This window comes from Staurois parvus, unplaced genomic scaffold (genome assembly GCF_062004578.1).
Source record: "Staurois parvus isolate SC_StPar_1 unplaced genomic scaffold, SC_StPar_1.0 ptg000282l, whole genome shotgun sequence".
NCBI classification, from domain to species: Eukaryota; Metazoa; Chordata; class Amphibia; order Anura; family Ranidae; genus Staurois; species Staurois parvus.
The window spans coordinates 13,317,175-13,340,467 of record NW_028318078.1 but is presented as its reverse complement, the minus strand read 5'-3'; the positions used below and the strand labels follow the sequence as shown (position 1 = coordinate 13,340,467).

The following is a 23,293-nucleotide window of genomic DNA, read 5'->3' as shown; positions in this document are numbered from 1 at the left end:
TAATCCTGTACTTTTGTGTAATAACTGAACTCATTTAAAAAGGTACTTGACCTAGTAGTTTAAAAATTCAGTGTCAACGGCTAAAGTGCTGTAAATGAGGACATTTGAAAAACAAGTATTGATCATCCCAAGAAGTCTAGTGCTGTCTTCACACAGCTGATTCTTCTCACTGCTGCGGATTCCCAACGCCACCTTCCTGATGAATCGCAGCCAACTCCTCACTGCACATGTGTGACATTGCTCAACTCAAGGAAACTGAGTCTCCTAAGTTATGTGAATGTGATGTGTCTTAGGCAAAGGTTGAGGAAGTGTAAGTGGGTAAAAAAAAACAAAAGCAAAAAAATGCACTTTTTCCACCCCTAAAACCTGAAAATCCAGGCTGAGGGAGGGAAAGAATGACTGACTGAATAAGGACAGCACCGACATGCTCTGCAGAAATAGCTGTTCATTTCACTCTGTCCTTCGAAGATCCTGAATGAGAGGGGCTGGTTCATTATAATCAGCTGGTGCACTCTGTGTTCCAATGAGATAGGTTTCAGGATCTGCATTATTTTAAAAGCATTTACCTTCGAGTCACCAAAACAAAAATTCATATTGCAGGAGGTGCCTAAAATTTGACTTTGTGCAGACCTCTAGGAAAAACAGCGAGCCAATCACATAAGCAAGAAATGCTGATTTGGTGGATTGCCATATTGCATTGAATTTTACAGAAAATGATAGCGGATGCAGATTTTAACAGGAAATGTAGTTTTTAATAATATTTAGTAACTTTAAATTACAATATAGCTTGTGTAGTAATTGTATATTCTATATATTTTCATTTTATTTGCGATTTTTTTTTTTTTTTTTTTTTTTTTTTTTTTTTTTTTTTTTCATGAAGATGGAGTCACCCTTTAAGCTCTGAGATACATGTGTTTGATGCTACTGCTTTGCGTAATTGCTGATAGTTAACCAGATTAAGAAAAGTCAAAGCCATGGCTTATGTTGATTAAATGGATTGTATGTGCTTTCTTCAGTAAAACAATATACTGCATTTTAATTTGGTCTTTAAAATTGACCTTACATTCAAGGCAGGTTTGTTAAAAAGAAATGGTAGGCTTTAAGGATTATTTCAAAGATTGTACAATCCCTTCCACCCATCATGATGTAGATTCCTTCTTGTAGTAGCAAAATCTGGCTTATAGTCTACCTCAGAAAATAAGAGCCCCAAACATTTGAAAATTGTACATGTAAGTACACTAAATGGTCAAAAGCATTGCTGGTGTATAGTGATGAGCTTGGGCGTGTTCAGACTGGAATCTAAACCTGTATGTGTGAGCCCAACCGGAAGCTATCCCTGGTGAATGTGGCTCTAAAAGGGGGTTGCTGAGCAAATTACCCTTATTTTCAAGAGTGTGTTTGACATTTAATTGAGAAGGTGTTTTGGTAAATGTGTGAATACTGAGATCTAATCCATCACCTCAGGTGTTAAGACTCCAGTTCCTGAGTGCATTGTGCAAGTGGAATCCATGGACATCTTTCCAATGGGATGGTGTGAGACAAATGGACATCCTTTGTGTACTCCACCTTGCATTAAAGGTAGGACTTTTTTGATTTAAAGATGATAGAATTTAATGACTGTCAAAGGTGGCATTGCACCTTAGTGGCTTGTAATCTCAACTTTGACAGTCATCATTGGATTCAGTGTTCCTCTACTTTTGTTTCAGTGACAGCAGTAAGACTTTGGATTTTCTCTTTCTGAGATACATCTCTCCAGGAAGTTATAGCAATAAAAGCTTTGCAGACGTTATAACCTCTCTCCAATCTGTCCAGTTTTAGAAAAACATGAGCTTGAGTGCTGCTTTAAAGTTTGAATGTTAATGCCTTTCAGAAACCTTTACAAAAAAATGGAGCCTGCCATAGCTGACCATGTAAAAATACAAAGACATCTAAATCACTTAGTTTGGGTTTTCTTTAAGTGCAGAACTAGCAAGAATTTACTTACTTGGTGATGTCGGCCAAATACAAAATGAATACTGATTTTCTTTGGGTTTACTCCACTTAAGTACATTTTAACTGACCACACATTTTACAATTTTTTCAATTTCTTTTAGATTTACCTTTACATATGTAGTGCAAGGCCTGCCTGATTGCATACAAATTAAGTGTTTAGGTTTGACTTCATTTTATATGGTTTAATGGTTGTATAATGTCTGGCCAGCTTAAACCTTGTGTGTAAATGAAGATTAGATGTAGGTCAGAGAAAAGGCTGTGCAGTGCAGCACTCTTTAGAAGCAAGTGTGAGCTTATCTGAAAATGTTCAATTTGCTTTATAGTAGGGGAAAATAAATGATTCTAGACATACACTTGGTCTGCCCTTCTATTCAGATTGTCATGTGTTAGGATATTGCCAGAGAAAAGTTTGTCCAGTTTCTTAGAATATGACCCTAATAGCACTGTTTGTAGGTAAAACTGTGCTGTTCTTTTTATGTGTTATAGCAAAAATCCGGAAGAAAGCAACATGTCACTCTGAGAAGCAGTAAGTAAAATAATGTCACACTTTGAAACTTCCTTCCTTCCTTTCCTATCTGGAGTAAATAACTGTACAGCTTTAGCAAACAATATAGGAATGTTACAATTGTATCCAAAGTAGATATGGATGTGTGTGTATAATGCTTTCATTCAAACCCTTGGAAGATTATTTTTCCCCTGACATATTTATCCAATATTCATTACATGTCGTGTCCATTACTTAAAGACACTTTAAAAAGTGTTCAATCTTGATTCCTCAAAATTTGTGGAGAACAGGAATCCATTTTGATATTTTCCAAGTTGCTGGGTGTCCTTTTTTTTCTGATCTTAAGTTCCCCACATTTGTTTTTTGTTTTCTTCTTTTTTTTTTTTTTCACCATTGTTTTAGAACCCCTTAAATTTTACAATGAATATATATGTCTATATCAACTGATGGCTTGAGAAAAATCATTATGAAATTGTTCTGGAAATGCCAGAAATGTTTTTTACTTTAAGCCCCAGTCCACACTGGTGTGACTTGTCATGCAATTTGACAGTTCCAAGTCGCACCCTATTATCGGGAATGGAACCGGTCAAATCAGTGCAACTCCAACTCAGTCAGAGTCGCCATGATTTTGAAAATAGTTACTGCATTATTTTTGGCAATTTCAGGTGTGACTTGCATAGACATCTGTACATGAAGTCGCACAGATTTCAGGCAAGTCGCACCTGAAATCTCACTGACCTGTGGCTTTGAAAATACGCTACTTCAAGATTTCAAAGTCACATTCAGTGTGAACCAGGGCTAAATGATCAAATGGCTTTAGCCATATTAAGTCTGATAGACTTTGATATGTAAGTGTTGTGTCCAATACAGAGAACAGCTTTCAGTTTGGATGCTTTTTTCCATTTAGGCTAGGTTCACCCTTGAATAAATAAATAAAATATATATCTAGCCTAAGATGAAAAAAAGGGAAAATAAAGCAGCTGTTAATCACTGTGACACCAAGTGAAAAAACATAAAAAAACAAAATAACAGCGCTAGGGAACAAACATAAAAATCAAATACATATATCATAGTAAATTTACATCAGTGAATTTCATACAGTAAAGATAATTAAAAAAAAAGTGTCCATCTTGGTCGATAATTCACCACGATGTGAAAAAACTCCACCACCTCCACATATAGATGTCAGAGCCTCTTACCAGACCAGGTGGACCATAAATTTATAAATGGTCACAAAGTGCTCAGCTCGAAGATGTGCAGTCACAATCTCATCATAACAGACCAGTGGCCATAAAAGACGATACTTTGTAGAAGGAGCGATGTGCCGAGCTGTGTTTGGCTGTGCAGGCCATGCTCTGGGCTCCGCCGACGCTCTTTCCCTGACTGAGGAGAAAATCCACACGTGACACGCTCCAGCTTCTTTCCCACCGAACTCTGCCAGAGTTTTATCACATTATGGTGCATTATCGCAGCATAGATCGCACTTAGCACTGTATATACTTTTGGAGAAGAAGGGACTTTATTAATTGTAATATGAATTTAGATTCATGTTTTACATGGACACTTTAATTTTTTATTTTTTATCTTCACTGTATGAAATTCACTGATGTAAATTTTATGATATAAGAATTTTATTTTTATTGTATTTTATGTTTGTTTACTAGCGCTGTTATTTTGTTTTTTATTTTTAAATTCACACTTGTGCTGGTGGCTGCAGGAGCGGGAATCACACCTGTTCCAGCACCCGCAGTCAAAGCGCGCTGCTCTTTTACAAACACGTAGGGCTGCCATTCAGCTCCATGTGATTTCCCTGCGACAATGGTTGTAAAAAGGTGTGGTAACCTTTTTTCCCCTCATTTCCCGCAGGTACAGCAGTCCATTCAAGGGAATGGGCTTCTGTGTCCGTGCAACATGGGCCACACCGAACGTATAGGAGTCAACTCAAAGTAAGCCAGGAGTATTAAACCAAGGAGCACTCATGCAAGTGATTTTTTTAATATGTAACATGAAATTCCAGTCAATGAAAGAATCTGTCACAGTTCATGGCTCGTTTGCTGAGCATTTCACTGAGCTGTTTTTTAAGATGGCTACGGAATTGCCAGCTTTAGTAGCTAATTATGTTATTCAATACAGCTGCTAGTGTTATGGCACTCCAGAATTCGTAGCTGCATAGAGAAGAATTGCAGCCAGCTATAGAACCAACCCACTAGTTACCAATCACTGAAGAAAAGAGATTTGTAGCTGCTACAGATCTTTGCTGCAGGGTTACTGGTGTGACATCATTCTAAAAAAACAGACTAAACACTAGTACACATTATGAAAAAATTAGATGACCGATCGTTCCGTTTTCCATGAAAGTGAATAACATGATGATGTAGTCAGCATGTATTGACTTGAGAAAATTCTCGGCCGACAAAGGCAGCTGCTTACTAGCATAGTTGAGGAGGAAGTGTAGGGTTGTTCTATGCTTCTGATCATGCGCATTTTTTGATTATTTCTTTACGATTACTGTACACAGTAAACGAAAATCAGATGTGTTAACGTACGATAAAAATTTTTTAGCTTGCACCTTTGGTTTGGTTGTCTGAAAAAATCTGATTCGGCTGTCAAAAGCACTATACTAATGATCAGATAGCTGGCTGATCGTTCCTCATATGGACATTTCCGTAAGATTTTCTTATGCCTGCAGGCCATAAAATATGGGTTTCATTTTGTTTCGCAGATATTCTCAGCTAAAAAAAACTAATTAAATATTCTGCTTTTTTCCAGAAATCTGCCTGCTAAGAATGGACTGAGCAGGACAGATACTACTACCTGCAACACAAGTAAGAGTTTCATATGCCATACTTGGAATTTCAAAACTGTTGTGCAGCTAAGAAAAATGTTTGGTCATATACAAATATAACACTAGTAATGCATAATATGCTAAATATGTGTCGCATTAAGAGAGCTGTCATGTCTGGTTTTTTCTATTTTTATAGATGATGGGGAAGTATTGAGACAGGGTTTATGAATGGTTACAAATTCACTTGAGATTGGTGATTACATGTAAAGAAACCCAACCAGAACCAATCACAGTAAGGCGTATGCAAGAATGAGAATATTCAGCCTTATAAATGCACAAGATTACTCATGAAATATTTATATTAACCATCTTATTTACTCTAGCTTAAAACGGGACTTTACCCCTAAAAGGAAGTTCCACTGATTCTCCTTTTCCCCCCTCCTCTTCCTCCTCTTCCACTTTTGGAACTTTTTTTTTGGGGGGGGGGGAGAGGGTACCTAGTTTTGTCAGGTACCCGCTCCTACTTCTCCCCCCTTCCTACCTGCAACCTCCTGGGACACATTACAGGTCCCAAGAGGCTGTGGGACCATTCACAGGGTGGAGCACAGCTTGCACATGTGCAGTGGGAAGCCAACTGTGAAGCCACAAGGAGTCACAGCAGGCTTCCCACAGTCAACATGGTGGCATTGGGGACCCAAAGACCAGCAAAGAACCTGGCTCTGGTGAGGACAGCACTGGATCACTGGACAGGTAAGTGTCTTTTTACTGAAAGACAGCAGCTACAGTATTTGTAGCTGCTGACTTTTAATTTTTTTACAAATGACTGGAGATCTTTAAATTTCTGTGTCTTAGAATAACTGTAGACCCTGGGATTGGGAGGTGAGAGATCACTTAAAGTCTAAGGCTGGGTTCACACTGTTACACTCAACTTGAATCGGCTTCGCAAAGTGTGCATGCACTATTTTTTTGTAACACAACACACCATAGTGAATTGTTGTCCACTGCAACACACTTGCATTGGCAAGGTGTGTTGAGGTACAATTAAGAATGAAAGACATCGCAACACACTTGTAACATGTTTTTATACATTGTGTTGCGGAGCTTATTACCACAACTCAGCAAATTAAACTCAACCTAATAGTTGCTACTTTTCAGTTATGTTGCATAGTTCTACTAAAGAGAGAAACTACAGTAGCTGGGAGGAAGTAAGAATTCTACACACCTGGGAGTATAGAATATTTTCAGCGAAGAGAAACCACAGCTTTTCAACACATAGACTGCAGCATATCCTTGTTATCTTTTGCAGATGATGAGTAAAAGTGACCCTGTGGTGTTACTTCTAAATAACTATAAGATGATGGGGTGAATGGCCATCATTGATTGGTTTAATTCAACATATTGATGGCTTTAGATTACATGTCTTGTAATGATTGATCTGGCAATTTCTGGTCAAGCTCTAGAACAATTGAACAGATGGCTAGATAAACCTGTTGTGAAATAAAGTGCACATAACAGGGCAGCTGTGTTGTGACAGAATAGTGTTTGGCTGGCTGCTGTTCTGTTCTGGCTGATTTTAACCGCTTTCCCACCGCTCTATAGCAGAGGTACGCAAAATCACGTGTATATATACGTGATGTTGCATTTCCGGGTAGGGGTCGCATGCGCTCTACCTGCACTGCTATTCGCGGCCTCGGCTGTCAATCACCAGGTCCTGGCTGGTGATTACTTGCCAGCACCAGGTGATCACGGAGCATTACCAACGGAGGTTGAGAACTGTATTTAAACAATACAGTTCTCTCCCGTCAGCTCCTGCACACTGCTTTGCATGGCTTTGCATAGCAGATATTGCCTGAATGGTGCACTCTGCTCCTCCCAAGACCTCACGCTTTCTAGCTCCCTGATTACCTCCTCCCCTGCCTTCAGGACCTCTCCACAACCTTCCACTCTTTGGAACTCCCTAACCCCAGTAAATTTAATTAGCTCCTATCCTTGAGAAATCATTCATTGTATTGTAATTGTACTGTCCCTCTTTATATTGTAAAGTGCTGCACAAACTGCTGGCACTATATAAATCCTGTATAATAATGGTTGGGTATAAAAAAAAAGGCATTTTGGAGAGTCAGAGTATCTCAAAAGTAAAGGTGAGCATAGGATAACCAATCTGTGAAAAGCTGCTTCAAAAAATTGTTGAGCAAATTTAGGAATAATGTTCCTCAACATAAAATTGCAAAGACTCTAAATATAACGTCATCTACAGTACATAATATCATCAAAAGACTACGAGAATCTGGAGAAATCTCTGTGTGCAAGGGGCAAGGCCAAATGCAATATTGGATGCCCATGATCTTCTGGCCCTCAGATGGCATTGCATTAAAACCTGGCATGCTCCTCTGATGGACATCACTGCGTGGGCTCAGGAATGCTTCCAAGAATCACGGTATATGAACACTTTTCACTGTGTTATCCAAAAATGCAAGATAAAGCTCTGTCATGCAAAGAAGAAGCTATATGTGAACATTATCCAGAAACACCGACATCTGTGGTCAGACAAATTGAAATGTGACCACCTTTTTGGCAACCATGGATTGCTGCCACTGTGTGTTTCTATGGGGGCATGCAGCCTGGCTTGGGAGCAAGCACAGAGGTGCCCTCTTGGCACCTAGCTTGCTGAGGGGTACTCAAAAGAAGGAGCGGACAGTGCCAGCAGAGGACTCAGACTGTTGAGTCAAAGATTGGATTTCCCCCCTTCCCTGTTGCGTGTTTCTTGGTTTTTTTGGCATCAAGCAACTTTCCTCACATTTTCCAGGCTAACAATTGGTCTTTTGTGCATAACAGAACAGAGTCAGGAAATATGGTAGTGAGCTAGTCGCTAAGAAAACTAAGAAGGTGAGTGATTTAGGCCACCAGACTTCACCCATAAAAGAAATATGACTTTTGAATTGACTGATAATTTACTATACATTTTTAAAGCATTGATCTCTGTGTTTCACCCCTTCTTTACAATAACACACATTGATGTGTTCTAATAGGACAAAGATCTCAACATAAAGTGCTCAGCATAAATGAGTACACCCAAACCGATTTTTCAGAAACCTTTACTTTCCTTTCAGAATCAAAATATTTTATGGGATACTATACTGCAAAATACTCCCACAAATGCAGGCCATTGGTTTCAGACAAGATTTGTTAATTTGTATACACAAAAAGTATTTTTCCTAACAAATTCATTCAAGATTATGTTGCAAAAATGAATACACCCCAATGAAAGTCTAAGGAGCAAAGCTAAATTTTAGACAACAAAATTCTAATTAACATGAATTCAACTACAGGTGAGTCTAACTGTTCATTAAACAGGTGTCCATCAGACAGTTGATTGTAACAGGGCGTTACTTAACAAAGAAAACCCCTTCCCATTTCATGCTGTCAGCAATGGCACCACATGGAAGAGAATTGTCACAAGGCCTGAGAAAGAAAATAGTTTCTTTAGAAAAGAAAGGTGAAGGCTACAAGAAGATCATCAAAGCTTTACCTATCAGTCAGAATACTGTAGCAAAAGTGATGCAAAAATTTAACAAAGCTGGAACTGCAACCATCTCACAGAGACATCTGGGCTGTCCACGGAAGTTAACACCTCGACGGGAGTGTCTTCTGATGAGAAAGGTTGAAGAAAATCGCCTTGCACGTTCACTGCAGTTAGCTAAAGAAGTAGAAAGCCAAACTGGGGTGATTGTTTCCCGTGACACAATACGGTGTACACTGCAGAGGAATGGCATGCATGGGTGCATTCACGAAGGAAGCCTCTCCTAAAGCCCATGCACAAAAAATCTCACCTAGAATTTGCCAGGGCCCATACTGAAAAAAAAGAAGACTACTGTGACTCTGTACTTTGGAATGATGAAACCAAGATAAAGGTTTTTGGAACTGATGGCTTCAAAACTGTATGGCGCTGCAAAGGTGAGGAGTACAAAGAACAATGCATGGTGCCTACAGTGAAACGTGGTGGCAGTGTCCTTCTGTGCGGCTGCTTGAGTGCTGCTGGTGTCGGGGAGCTGCATTTTATTGATGGTATCATGAATTCACAGATGTACTGCTCTATATTGAAAGAGCAGATGTTACTATCACTCCGTGCCCTTGGTTGTGCACTTTTCCAACAGACAATGATCCAAAACACACATCTAAGACCACATTGGATTTCTGAAGAAGAGCAGTGATTCAGTGGCCAAGTATGTCTCCCGATCTGAACCTAATTGAACACCTATGGGGAATTCTGAAGAGACAAGTTGAGTATCACTCTCCATCCAGCATCCAGTCTCTAACAGAAGGTTGTTCTTGAAGAATGGAAAAAGATAGATGTTGCAATATGTCGCCAATTTGTTCATTCCATGCCTAAAAGACTAGGGGCTCTCCTTACAAACCATGGAGGTCATACGAAATACTAGATGTAGTAGTTTTTGTTGATGGGTGTATTTGTTTTTGCATCAACTAAGTTGAGTAAAACTGAAGATTTTGTCATCTAAGTTTTTATTATTAACCTTACTTTCATTTAATGAGCTAAATAAATTTTTCTATCAAACTCAGTTTTGTAAAACTTTGGAAATGGTTCTTGAGATATTGATTAAAATCTTACTTTTCGAAAGGGGTGTACTCCTTTATGCTGAGCACTGTACCTTTTAAATTCAGTGGTTGCCTAACTCTTTTACTTTAGTCAGTGGAAACTTGTACAACAAAGCCATATACGGAAGCCTGCTGTAATGTTTTTATATAATTCATTCCACAGGATTATTCAGAAGCCTGAATACTTGTTTGTGTAGTTATAATTAAATAACTTCTTTATATTTCTTTTTTGTTAAACAGCATCCAATGGCAAATATCTATGCCCCAAAATATACTTCAACCATCGCTGTTTCTCAGGGCCCTATTTGAATAAAGGAAGGATAGCAGAGCTTCCGAAATCCGTGGGCCCAGGCAATTGTGTATTAGTCCTAAAGGAGGTAAGTCTGAATTCAAATTCTCTTTCTGAAGTTATGCTGAATTAAACCTTTTTTCCAATACTCTGGTTACACTAATTATAGAGAACAGCTATACTATTACATGTCCCTGCTTTTGACCAGAATACAAATGATGATTTTTACATTGTGTTAGAACATGGCAAACTAAATGTAGCCTAAAACGCAATAATTACACGTTGAAATCTTTTCTTAAACTGCAATGTGCTTCTCGGTGTGATTGCATTTCTGCACATTTTGTGCTGTGCAACCTCCCTCCTGAGCAGTGCTTTTAGGAGTTTGCAGTTGGTCAGCCTTACTGAGTATAAACATTTTTTGGGATGAGCTTAGTCTTGCATAGTTAGAATGCAGCAGTGTTAAATGTAGATGGGAAAGAGCTAAATTAGCAAAGCCCTCACACATCATTTTGAGGAAACAAGGCACAGCCAAGCAAGAGAGGGATTATTGATAGTTGGTGTTGGGGGAAAATTATGATGATGAGTTATGTACAAACAGGCAATATATTTATTAAACTACTTCCCTTTGCTGGGTATGGTTCTTAGAATGTGCCACATATAGCTGGATTGCTTTTCCTATTATTTATTGCATATTAGGTGGTGTCCTTGAATTTTGTTTAATGGCTCACAATTATGATGAACAATTGCAAATGGCACTGTATTTTGTGATTGGTTTGAAAATGTATGGAAAATTTCTAGGTAGGGTTACAAATTTATATCAATCATACAGTACAAGAAACAGTCAGAGCCTTCATACACCATTCGTTATAGGCGAATGACACTGTCAAATCATAGGAGGACATACCCCTTGAGTGCCTCCCTCTAAGCTTACCTCACTCCATGAGTCCTCAGTCTGACACTGAGAACTGAGCGATCAAAAAGCACTGATTGCTCAGTTCTCAGTCTTCACTGAGCAGAGAGCCGGTGACTGTCAGCCACTGGCTTTCTGCTCTGCCCATCCAGCACTCACAGGAGCGCCAGGCTGTGGTGGGGGCCGGAGCAGCTGGCTCAGGCTCTCAACGGCATGCTGAGCCAGCTGCCAATTAGACTTTTGGGCAGACTCAGACCACATGGGCGGGATCTTTCCAGAGCCCAAACTGGCTCTGTGACATCAGCTTTAGCCCTCTGTCAAATGAAAATGGGTCACAGAAGTGCAGAACAAACTGCAGTCCTGTGATTCATAGGCGAAGTAGGGCCAAAAATGTTTGGCCTACTTCTCTTTTAATTAGTTTATGATTTTTCTTTATGAATTTAGCTTCTGATTCTCCAGTTAAGGCTTCACTGTCTTCTAATGCGAGCATAGAAGCAGTGAATCTAGATCGAAGAAACTTTTTTTAAACCTTGAGAGTATGTACCCAGACCCCACCCTGTGTGGACAGCCTGTAATTTTGGTTTGGGCACTGGATGGGCATTCACGGTGACACTTGGTGAAGCCTGTTGAGTTATCTGCAGGGTGCTGTGCAGGTTAAGGGCCCAAGTTCGTCCATCGATCTGGAAGTTCCTGAAGACACCTTGGGGTTTTCCCACCGTGATGGGTGAAGCCTGGACTTTTCCAGTCCAGCATCATGGACAGGTAAGGCAGGGTCACCCTGGATCTCTGACCGTTACTGTGAAAACAGGACTATGTTTGGACTGTATTCACCTCGAAGTATAAACTTTTCAATTTGGCACTAAAATTAAACCACTCTGAACTTTTCCTCAGGTGGATGACCAGGTGTTACATCACACAACTGGTTACAAACGTTATTGAAACATATGTCTAAAGTCGTTATAGGGTATTCAGGCACTTCCGCCCTCTCTTTCACTGAGAATTTATTACAAGACGATCTACACCGGGGTTACTGTGTACTTACAGACACGCTTACCCTATACACGGCATCCTATTTCGTGGGTAGCCCATAAGGCAGTGGTCAATAATTGGTGGACCTCTCACTCAGCCACCGATATCATCCTCACAGTGGGCGGGCTGTGAGTAGCTGCAGATCAGGACTGAGGGGCGGGAGCTGGTGATTACCCAGCTTGTTAATACGCAAAGACTTCCGCTCTCTGCAGCTCGAGACAGAAAGTGGGAGTCTTTTCATGTTAGTAAGCCAGGCAATCACCCACTTGTTAATATAATAACTTAGGCAGCTCAGTCCTGATCTGAAGCTCCTCCCACCGTGCTATGAGAATGACATAGGTGGCTGGCTGTAGGCCCAAGAGAGGACACCCCAGAAGAATTAGTGCCTCTGCTCTGCCTAAGGTAGCATTGGACTGTGCAGGGGAAGGATTGCATTAAAAGGGGTGCTGTGTTGTGATGGGGGCTCTGTTGTGTTAAGGGGTGCAATGTTGTGTTAAGGGGCACGGTGATATTTAAAGGGGCATTGCGATGTAAAGAGGGGCAGTGATGTGAAGGGGAACTGAGGACACTGTGGGAGTTCTTTAACCATTAGCCGCCCGGCCAATGGCCGTTTGGCGGCTTCAGATGTGTATCTGCATTCCGGGTGCACGCCATTTGGCGTGCTCCCGCACATGCGCCGTTTGCGCTAGTGCAGAGCGGCGCAGCAGTGCGATCTGTCATCGGCCGTGCACCTCGGACACGGCCGATGACAGATCCGAGTACCGGCTCCCGTTGCTGGTACCATGTGACCTGCTGTGACCAATCACAGCAGGTCACATGACAGTTGTATACAATGGATGGCTTCGTTCATGATGCCATCCATTGTATACTAGTGCCTAGCTGTGAATGGTCACAGCTAATCACATGCACATGTCATGTGATTAGCTGTGACCAAATCACAGCTAAGCACAAAAAAAAAAAAAAAAAAAAAAGAAAAGCTGAATGAATCGATTTCATTCAGGTAAATGCTTGCTTATAGCAAAGTAATTCTTTGCTATAAGCAAATTGTGTAAAAAAAAAAAATACTGATCACTTCCCCAAAGTAGTACAATGTTACTATGGTAACATTGTACTATTTTGGTCATAGTAAAATATGAAAAAAAATCTTTAAAAAAAAAAAAAAAATGTAATAAAAAATTAAATATAATAAAAAAATAAAACAAATTAAAAATATATATATATATATTTTTTTTTTTATACTGTCACCAGTCAGTGTCCCTGTTCACCGCCATGCCAGTTATATGATGACGCTGTACTGCACTGGTGACAGTATGTAAAAAAAAAAATAGTGAAAATAATTTTTTTCATTTTTTCATTTTCCGAAAAATTATGACAAAAAAATACAACTTCAAAAAACTCGCCATGCCTCTTATGAAGTACGTCGGACTGTCTACTCTGCAAAAAGGGGTCATTTGGGGATATCTGTACTATTCTGACATTCTTGGACCTCAAGAAATTAGATTGGCCGTCAGTACTTCAGGATTGATCAATTTTCAGATCTATACCATAGTTTGTGAACTCTATAACTTTCCTAAAAACTAAAAAATACATCCTAATTTGGGTTATTTTCACCAAAGACATGTAGCAGAATACATCTCGGCCTAAATTTATGAAGAACAATTATTTATTTGTAAACTTTTATAACAGAAACAAAGAAAAATGTGTTTTTTATTTTCAAAATTTTTGGTCTTTTTTTGTTAATTTAGCAAAAAATAAAAACCCCAGCGGTGATTAAATACCACCAAAAGAAAGCTCAAGTTGTGTGAAGAAAATGACAAAATTTTAGTTTTGGTACAGTGTCGTATGACCGCGCAATTGTCATTCAAAATGTGAGAGCGCTGAAACCTGAAAAATGGCCTGGGCAGGAAGGTGTAAAATTGCACGGTATTGAAACGGTTAAAGAGGGGACTGTGATATTAGGGGGACTACAGTGTGAAAGGTACGCTAAAGATGATAATTTACCGGGGGACTGTGATGTGTTATATTGCTAACGAGATACGGACCTCTGCTGGAAGAAAATTTTGCTGACCGGACCATAGGGGAATACACTCACTTATAAGTATGGCAGAGACCAGGTGAAGGATTCAATGAAAAAATCTCAGGCGAATATTTGCTCTGCTGAAGGCCCACATAACACTCAAAGCGAAGATGCACCCCTTGCACTGGAGTAAGAAGCGGCTCTAACACCAGTCTTTGCAATGTATTCTAGCTTTATTTCAGACACACAACAAGTGGTCTATTTGACAAAAGCAGAATTTATGCATGTCATAATTCCTCAAGCAGACAATGACCTTAAAACAGTCATCTTTGCCCAGAGCTCAAAAAGGCCACACCTTTTTATACTCCTGTTTCTCTACTAAGTCAGATCTGGATATGCCTGCCGTAGACAAGGCAGACACAGAATGGGGGAGGAAGAGAACATTGAAGCAGTATTGGAAGAAGCTATAGAAGATTTTTCTTTCCCAGATTGTCAATATAATAGAGGGAGCTTCACACAATATACTTGGTAACCCTGAAAAGCTCATTCTTTCTGTCTGCAAAAACCTTTGTGTTGTGCAACCTCTCTCCTCTGTCTCTCCATGCCCCTTTGGGTAAAAAAGAGACCTGTAAAATCCTGCAAAACATTCCCTGGTCATTAACAGATATAGAATGTACAGTTTATGACTATTGGGTCCCCATGAAAGAATTTTAACTCCAAGCCGCTGCGCCCCATCCCAAATCTTTGCTGAGCTCTATCCAGTTGCAAAAGATTTTGCAACGAATTGGACTATTCCTGTAGTCGATCTTGCAATCTCTATCCTAAACCAATATTTCACTGTTCCTATTGAAGATGTTCCTTCTTTCAAAGATTTTGCAGATAAACAAATTATAGATGCTCCTACAGGATCTTTAATCTTATGGGCCCATCCCTGCAACCAGCTCTTGCTGCAGTTTCAAAATATACAGTATGTTAAAGGCGTGACACGACAAGAAATGAATATAATCAACTTTAAATCATCAAAGATGCCAGGATGAGGTAATATGAGTCCTGGTACATGCTATGTCTTTATCAACAACCATACAAAGGGAGATTTAGGCAAGGGACGATAAGCAAAAGCAGGTGTGGATCCAGTTCCCCACAAGTGCCTCTTGCTGCAATTTCAGTATGTCAAACTGCAGTTAACTAGACTAGGGCAATGAACAACCAACACAACCCAGTATCTCAGGATCAGTTACAGCAATTGCTTCTGCTCTGTTTTTTTTGTGTTCATGCCCTAGATCAGTTTCAAAAAAGGAGCAGCTTCAGGCTTTCCTTCACGTGGAATACTTGGGTTTGGTGCTGGATACATCCCAACAAAAGTCTTTCTCCCAGAAATAGAAATTCCTTGTTTGAGAATTGAGGTCCAAGAGACATCCCACATTGAGAATCTCCATCTAGGTTCTAGGCCTAATAGTAACCTCCTTCGAGGCAGTACCTTTCGCCCAATTACATTCAGGAACTCTAACAAAACATCTTGTCGACCTGGAAAATGCAGGTTCCTTCTCCCGGTTTGCCCATGCTGCTGTTCAGCCAAGGAATTTCCTATTTTGGTGATCTCCACCCCATCCCTAACAGTAGGGCAGTCCTTCCTTTTCCATCACTGAAAAGTTATCAAGACGGAAACAAGTCACTAAGGCTGGAAAGGAGTGTTCCAATCCCTAACAGTCCAAATAATGTGGTCATTGAAAGAAATAAAGTTGGTCTATCTCAACAATTAAGGGAGCACCAGCAGTCTAGCTGCCTTGAATGAAGTGAACTAGATCATCCTTTGAACAGAAACTCAATGCCTTGCAATCTCTGCAGTCCACATCCCAAGAGTGGACAACAAGAAAGCCGCTTCCGCCTTGGGAAAGGAGAATGAGCCATTCATTCAGAAGTCTTCAGTTTGATATGCCAAAAAATGGGGGATTCCAGATGTGGACATCCTAGCCTCCAGATTCAACAACAAGCTACCTGTGTTTCTTGCCAGAACCAAGGATCCTGTGACTCCAGCCTCAGATGCCTTGATAATCACCTGGTCCCAGGCTAATTCACACCTTCACTTATGTGAAAATTCTACCTTATCTGCCCAAGAAAATAGAGCAAGAGAGGAAATGTGATCCTAATTGCACCAAACTGGCCCAGAAGAACTTGGTACACAAACATACTCTGACTTCTAGCAGACTACCCCTGGCCTCTTCTCAACTGTACAGATCTGCTAGCTCAAGACCCTCTATTTCAACCTGCTTCTCAGTCTATGGATTTAATGGCAAGGCTGTTGAAACCCAGGTATTTGGGAATAGAGGTTTCTGAGTCCGTGATTCTTACCTTGATAAAGCAAGAAAATCTGGCTTCACTCATCTTTGTAAGAACGTTTCTTCAAGGTGTATCTTGTATTAAGCCCTCCTTTCTTGGGATCTCAACTTGGTTCTCTCTGTCCTGCAGAAAGAACTCTTTGAACCTATCAGGGATATTTTCCTAGAGGATTTCTCATGCAATGTAGCCTTTTTTGGTTGCTCTGAGGTCTGTCAGACATGTTTCTGGACTGGCAGCCCTTTCCTCACACTTCATAATGACAAGGTTGTCTTATGTCCAAGGCCATCCTTTTTTTTTCCGAAGGTTGTCTCATCATTCTACCTCAATTAGGACACTGGGGTTTATTTACTAAAGCTGGTTCACCCAGAATCTGGGGCAGCTGTGCAAGGTAGCCAATACGCTTCTAATCTCAGGTTGTTTAATTAAGCTTTAGCAATAAAGCCTGTAAGCTGATTGATTTGAAGTGCACCAGATTCTGAGTGAACCAGCTTTAGTAAATAAACCCCATTGTCTTCCCATACTTATGCCTTGCATCTAAACATCCAAAGGAAGATCTACATTGCCTGGATGTAGTCACAGCTATTAAGAGTATACCTCAAGGCTAACGCTCCAATAAGGATAGATGGACAGATTCCCTTTTTGTCCTATTTTCAGGATCTGGCAAAGGGCATTCTGCTTGAAAATCCACCATTGCATGATGAATAAGAAATTTGATTGCAAGAGCTTACATTCTCAAAGAGGACACTCATCCTGCACTTTTATACACCCATTCTACCAGAACTGTGGGAATTTCCTGGGCATTTCACCACCAAGCCCTTGTAACCCAGTTGTGTAACCCAGTTGTGTATGGCTGCCACCTAGCCTTCTATTCTTACTTTTTTCAGAGTTTTACCAAATGGACATCCAATCGTGTTCTGATGCAGCTTTCGGCTGCAAAGTTCTCACAGCAGCTCTCAGAGGTCTTCTGACTCTTGTTGTTGGCCCTGTTGGCACAGTTTGTTTGCCTCATTGTTGCCCACCCTTCCAATTCATTGCCTAGGGACATCCTATGGTGTATGAATACTCTGCCTGTGTCTTGTACTGTATGAATAAGATAGGAATTTTGCCTTATCTGTAAATTCCATATTATGGAGTTTGGTACAGGACACAAGCCACCCTCACTTCCATTCTTTGGTTTAATCTCCCTTTGCTTGCTACAAGTATGGTGTGGTACGATTTGCTAGTATCCAGTCACCAGAACGTAGACACCTATAATCCATAGTGTATAAATACTCTGCCTATGTCCTGTACTGTTCTCCAAGATATGAAACTTCTAACTCCTACTGATCCCACTGCAGGGAGTGATATTTTTCCAAGTACCCTGCTTACATATATCTTTGTGAAGGACATGGCGGATGTTCCTAAAGTATCTTGGAATATACAAGGTCTCCATAGCCCCCTCAAAAGCTATGATGAATCCCTCTCTGTAAATACCAACCTACTGTCTGCATGATACAAGAGACTCACCTCACTAAAGATAATTTATCATGTGCTGGATATGCCTGAGAAGACGTGCGTATCATTCCACTCATACTTCGTTTTCTCTGACTGTGAGTGTGTTTATACACAGGGCCTTAGATTTTTAAGAGCTTGCAGTTCAAACTGATGATGAGGAGAGATATGTTTTTATCCACTGTAAACTGTATGCTTTGACTTGTGTTATTGCCATGGTGTATATTCCTCCACCCTTCTCCACCGTAGTGCTGAGACATCTGGTGACCTTTTTGTCTGACAAGCCTGACATTCTGCTTTTTCCGCTTGCAGACTTCCATAGTTGTTTACAAGCCCAGCTTGACAGGCACCCTTCCTCTGTGAGTGTATCTTCATGCAGAGGACCCCTGTTGGCTCATTTTGTGGAGGAGCTCAGATGGCAGGTTTTGTGGAGAGCCAGAAATCCCACAACTCTGCCTTTTTTGTGTTTTTCCAAAACCCACTCCTCCCTGTCTAGGATTGATCTTTGCTTGGGTAACACTTCTGCTCACATGCTGGTCAGTGACATAAGTTATGCACCGCGAGGTATATTGGATCATTCCCCTTTGATAGTTCTTGTGCAAGCTAGACCTTCTACCTCCCTTAGATGTGCCACATGGAAGATGATCGCCTTCTGGCTTAAATTGTTCACCTCTCATGACTGTATAGGATCACACATCACTTGATTTTTGTGGACAATTCCCCTGAAACAGATGCCTTACTCAGATGGGATACCTTCAAATGCTTCTTAAGGGGCTTATTTCAGAGAGAACGGCTGTTAAAAAGGCTAGTAAAATGCAGGAGCACCACTTGTCTCAGCACATTGGGGGGTTGGAGCAAGAATATATTTCAGACTCCTCTGAAACTGTTAAAGATGCCATCGTGCCCCTGGTGGCACACGTTAAAGCCTCGAGGGGATATAGTGGGCTTTCACTATGGTACTTTACATGAAAAACTGATGTTGTACATGTCCGACATGTTATTGCTAATGGGCAACACTTATTCCTCGTTGAGAGTCACCATGTCGGTGATTATAGCTTTTGGCACTTATTCTAGCTTAACTATCAACTGGTCCAAGTCCACGCTAATGCCCCTAGAACAGGGGTGGGCAAACCTTTTGACTTGAGGGCCGCAATGGGTTCATATATTGGACCCGGGGGCCGGACCAAGAGTAGATGAATGATGTGTATGTGTCATCCATAGTAAGTATAGTAATATTCCCCCATAGTAAGCATAGTAATTCATCCCCCATATAGTAATTCATCCCCCATATAGTAATTCATCCCCCATATAGTAATTCGTCCCCCATAGTAATTCATCCCCCATATAGTAATTCATCCCCCATAGTAATTCATCCCCCCTATAGTAATTCATTCCCCATATTAATTCATCCCCCATATTAAGTCCCCAAGTCCCCCCTGTGTCAATTTACTTACCTTTGCACCGCGCGTTCCTCTCGCCGTGTTCCCGGGCCGTTCCGGTCTTCAGGGCGGACTGTGAAAGGAGCCTAGCTCCCCTCACGTTCGTCACGCTGCCCCGCCTACACACATCCTGACAGCCATCCTGACAGTATCACGCTCCGCGGGCCGGATTAAAAGGTCCGCCGGGCTGTATACGGCCCGCGGGCCGTAGTTTGCCCATTGCTGCCCTAGAAGGTATGGCCAACCTCTATACCCTACTTTTGCCCCTTCCCTATTGTTGACTCTTTTTTTAAATATTTTGGAGTGGTTATTTCACCTGTTATAACAGACTACTCCCATTTGAATATATAGTACTCCCATTACTCACTAAATTCCATGACAAATTAAACTTTGGCAAAAACTCTGGCTCTATATGGTGGGATGAGCTAATTTGGTAAAAATTATCTTGATGCCCCAGTTGCTTTACTTTCTCCACAATGCCCCTGTTGTATTGCCCCTTAAACCTTTTAGAGCAATTCACTCTATTTTTCGACAGTTACTCTGGTGACAGAGCACACTCAGGATTCACTTAGAACAACTACAACAGCCGAAAATACTGGGAGGATAGCATTCTGAATGCGTGGATATCCTACCTGTCTGCCCAATTGCATCACATGAGGCACGGCATGGCTCAGCTGGAGGGGTCTGAGAAGGTGGCTTGGGACTCTTCTTTCTCTATTATTTTGCAGTATATACATTCCCCCTCACTTTCTGAAGGTTTAGAATGCCCAAATTTTGCTAAATCGAATCGCCTTCTTCCCACATATAGTTTACTGCATAAGATTTGGGGTAAAGTTAAACAAATGCAGAATGTGAGTGGCTTAATGCAATTCAGTCATATTTGGAATAATCGGATGTATTTTGAACTGGCCAAATTTACATATGCAAATAAATGGCATTCGTATGGTATCACACATTTGAAACATATATTTACAACTGGTGAATTGTTGCCGTTTGCCTTTTTACAGTTTCTGTACCACTTGCTTCTGTCTATGCATTTCTATTACTTACAGCTGCACCATGCGACATTGGCCCAAAATTTGCCATCCAACTTTTCTCTCTCTCCATCTCCCGTTTTTGTTATGCTGAAACATAGTACTGTACAGAAAGGCCTTATATCCAGCTGCTATGCATCCCTGCTGTCTATATATTTGGAAGCGCACTCATATAGAGCCATGGATCAGTGGTAGCCTGACGTAGGGAACTTGACCGGTAAGCAATGGGAAATGGCATTGGAGGCGGTACATGCCAGTTTTTTTAAATACTTTCCAGTGACTGTCACACCTGTATATTTTGTTGAGAGTACATTACACCCCCACTAAACAGTTTAGGATGGGACTGTTTTCAAATCTTATTTGCCCAAAATGTAGAAGGAACCATGGGGATTCAATACATACTTTATGTTATGGTGTTGCCCAAAATTGCACAGATATTGGGAATCTATCCTAGCCACTATTAACCAAGCATTTCAAATTACTATACCTTCTGACCGTAGACGCTGCTTACTGGGCATCATAGATTATGTAATCTTGAAGCAGCTTCCTAATGAAAGCATCCAAGGGCCTTGTTTCAAGCTCGCAAAGTATTTTACTTCATTGGAAAAGTCCTTCCCCACCTTCACTTAGGGAATGGATAGACCATAAGGGGAACAACTTTTCGATATTAATGTATCATTTATCAGCATCGGGGTTGCCCAGCCAAATTTGACAGACTGTAGGGAGGATGGCTAGCTGTGCCAGGATTGGCTTCTGTAGACCTGTAATGGATAGGCAATTGGGGTAAGATATATTTGTATTTCCATTCCATATCTTTAAACTTTTATGCATGGCAAAAGATGTTGGAAATATGTAAATGAATTTTTGTACCTGCCAACCTGCCAAGTGAGGGCAATGCGGTCTAGGTGGGCTGGTTGAAATCTGACAACTGTACTGTTTTGTTTGGATGATGTACATATACCTAAGTGTTTTAATGCTACAGTCTTCCCTTGGAACCTGCATGTTTGTGTATGTATACTAAAACTTTCTTGAGGTGGGGAATTTTCTTCGGGTCCATTTACATTTTCGAGGTGTGATTAAAGCAGATCACTGAAAGCAATGCTTTGTCAACTCATCAAAATGTCCTGAAAATCAGATTTGACACAAAATTTGTAACACAATGTGCTATGTTGCATTACCTGTAATGCTCTAATGTGTCATTCAAAGTTAATGGCACCACAGTGCATGTAACATGAGTTTCCACAACGTATGCACTACGTCAGCTCAAAGATATAGCCAGTGAGCACTGAGGATGTTAATAAGTGTAGACCATCTTTAAACTGGTCATGTATTAAGGTCTTTGTACCTTAATGCATGATATGCATTAAGGCAAGAGACCTTCTACTGCCGCCCCTGCAGCTCCTTCTACTGTCAATCAAATGCTGGGAGTAGGGGGCGTGGCCAGCCTCCCTGTGTGTGTTTTGTAGATGGACACAGCTCAGCTCGGGAACAGGCCTGCATGTGTGCCCCCTTAGCACATGGCTTGATATTGGGGCACATGCAGAAAAAGAGAATCGGGGAACTCCAGGAGAAAAGATAAGGAACAATACAATTGCGCAGAGCAGGGAAGTAGAGCCTCTTTTTTACAACATATTTTGATTTTGAAAAAAAAAATTAGGTTTACAATCACTTTATGCCTTCACCAGGAGCAATTAAAACAAGTTGTTTAAAAATGTGAGTTAATTCTAAGGTACAAAATCAGAATGTTCTCATACTACAGTAATTTTTAGATTTGAGAAAGACATAAGGCTTGCATAATTAGATTGAGGGCTTGGAGAGAAGGTATTGTTGAAATTGCAATTTTACAGGTAAAAGGTTGAGGGCTTAATGATTTTCTGGTAAAATACCTGCTTAAAAAGCTTGCGTTTAAAAGCAAAGTGTATGGTCATTGAGAGAACCCATAGAATAGATCCTGTGTTAGACAAATTTAGAATGGCAATTTTTCTTGCATTAAATGTTCAGGATAAAAATTAAATTTGTATTAAATCCAAAAACAAATGTAATATATTGCAGCTTACCAATCCTTTGTGTTAGCTGCATTGGTTTCCTTTTTTAGGCTTTTGATTCCTTTTTCACCTTGTGATCCAGCCAGCAAGTCTGCTATTTTTCAAATTCCTTTACCAAACAAACCAAGCTGTTCAGCAATAGCGTCAGAGGAGTGAGACAAACTGACGGGTGTTCACAGTGGTCAGTTTTTAAAACTTTTATCCCAAAAGAAAAAAAAGTTGCTGTAACTGCCTAAAAATGTTTGCACAATGATTATACCTGGAAGGGCAGACATCCTTAGCGCCATGAAGACTCTGCACTAATGCACACACCAAACAATGGTGTAGTAGGAAGTGATCTCGATGTTATCATACTCCTTTTAAAATATTTTTCAAGTGAGGGGGAAAAAAAAAGGAGAAAAAACTGCACTAGAAAAGAAATCAAATGCAGCCACCGCATTTAAGGATTGATAAATTGCAATAGATACCTTTTTTTTTTTTTTTTTTTTTTTTTTTTTTTTTTTTTTCTCTTCTGGGTTCAATGCCATTTTACATCTTAAGAACTTATACATTGGTGATTTAAATTAATTTGCTACTGAGAAATGTAAGCACTTGGTGGCAGTCACCTCATTTGCCCCACACCCAAATGATTAGAAAACTTCAAATCCACTGGTACAGCTCTAGCCCAATTTCCTTTTATATATAGGTAATGTTTATGGGAGAACACATGAGAAGTCTTTGATATAAGCCAGGCGTCATGAAATGGCAGACCGCGGTCCAAACCTGGACTGAATGACAGTCCTATCCGGACTGCGGCTCCACCACCC

At 40.5% G+C, this 23,293-nt stretch overlaps 1 protein-coding gene across 1 annotated transcript in view; it reads left to right on the top strand.

Annotated features, from left to right (window-relative positions):
- The window catches only part of SFMBT1 (Scm like with four mbt domains 1), a 177,287-nt gene that overhangs the window by 133,709 nt on the left and 20,285 nt on the right, over window positions 1-23,293 (top strand). Inside the window, exons 12-15 of the mRNA XM_089681958.1 lie at window positions 1,465-1,578; window positions 2,479-2,518; window positions 5,267-5,322; window positions 10,137-10,273. Coding sequence (XP_089538084.1) covers window positions 1,465-1,578; window positions 2,479-2,518; window positions 5,267-5,322; window positions 10,137-10,273 — 347 coding nt within the window. The remainder of the gene's footprint in view (window positions 1-1,464; window positions 1,579-2,478; window positions 2,519-5,266; window positions 5,323-10,136; window positions 10,274-23,293) is intronic.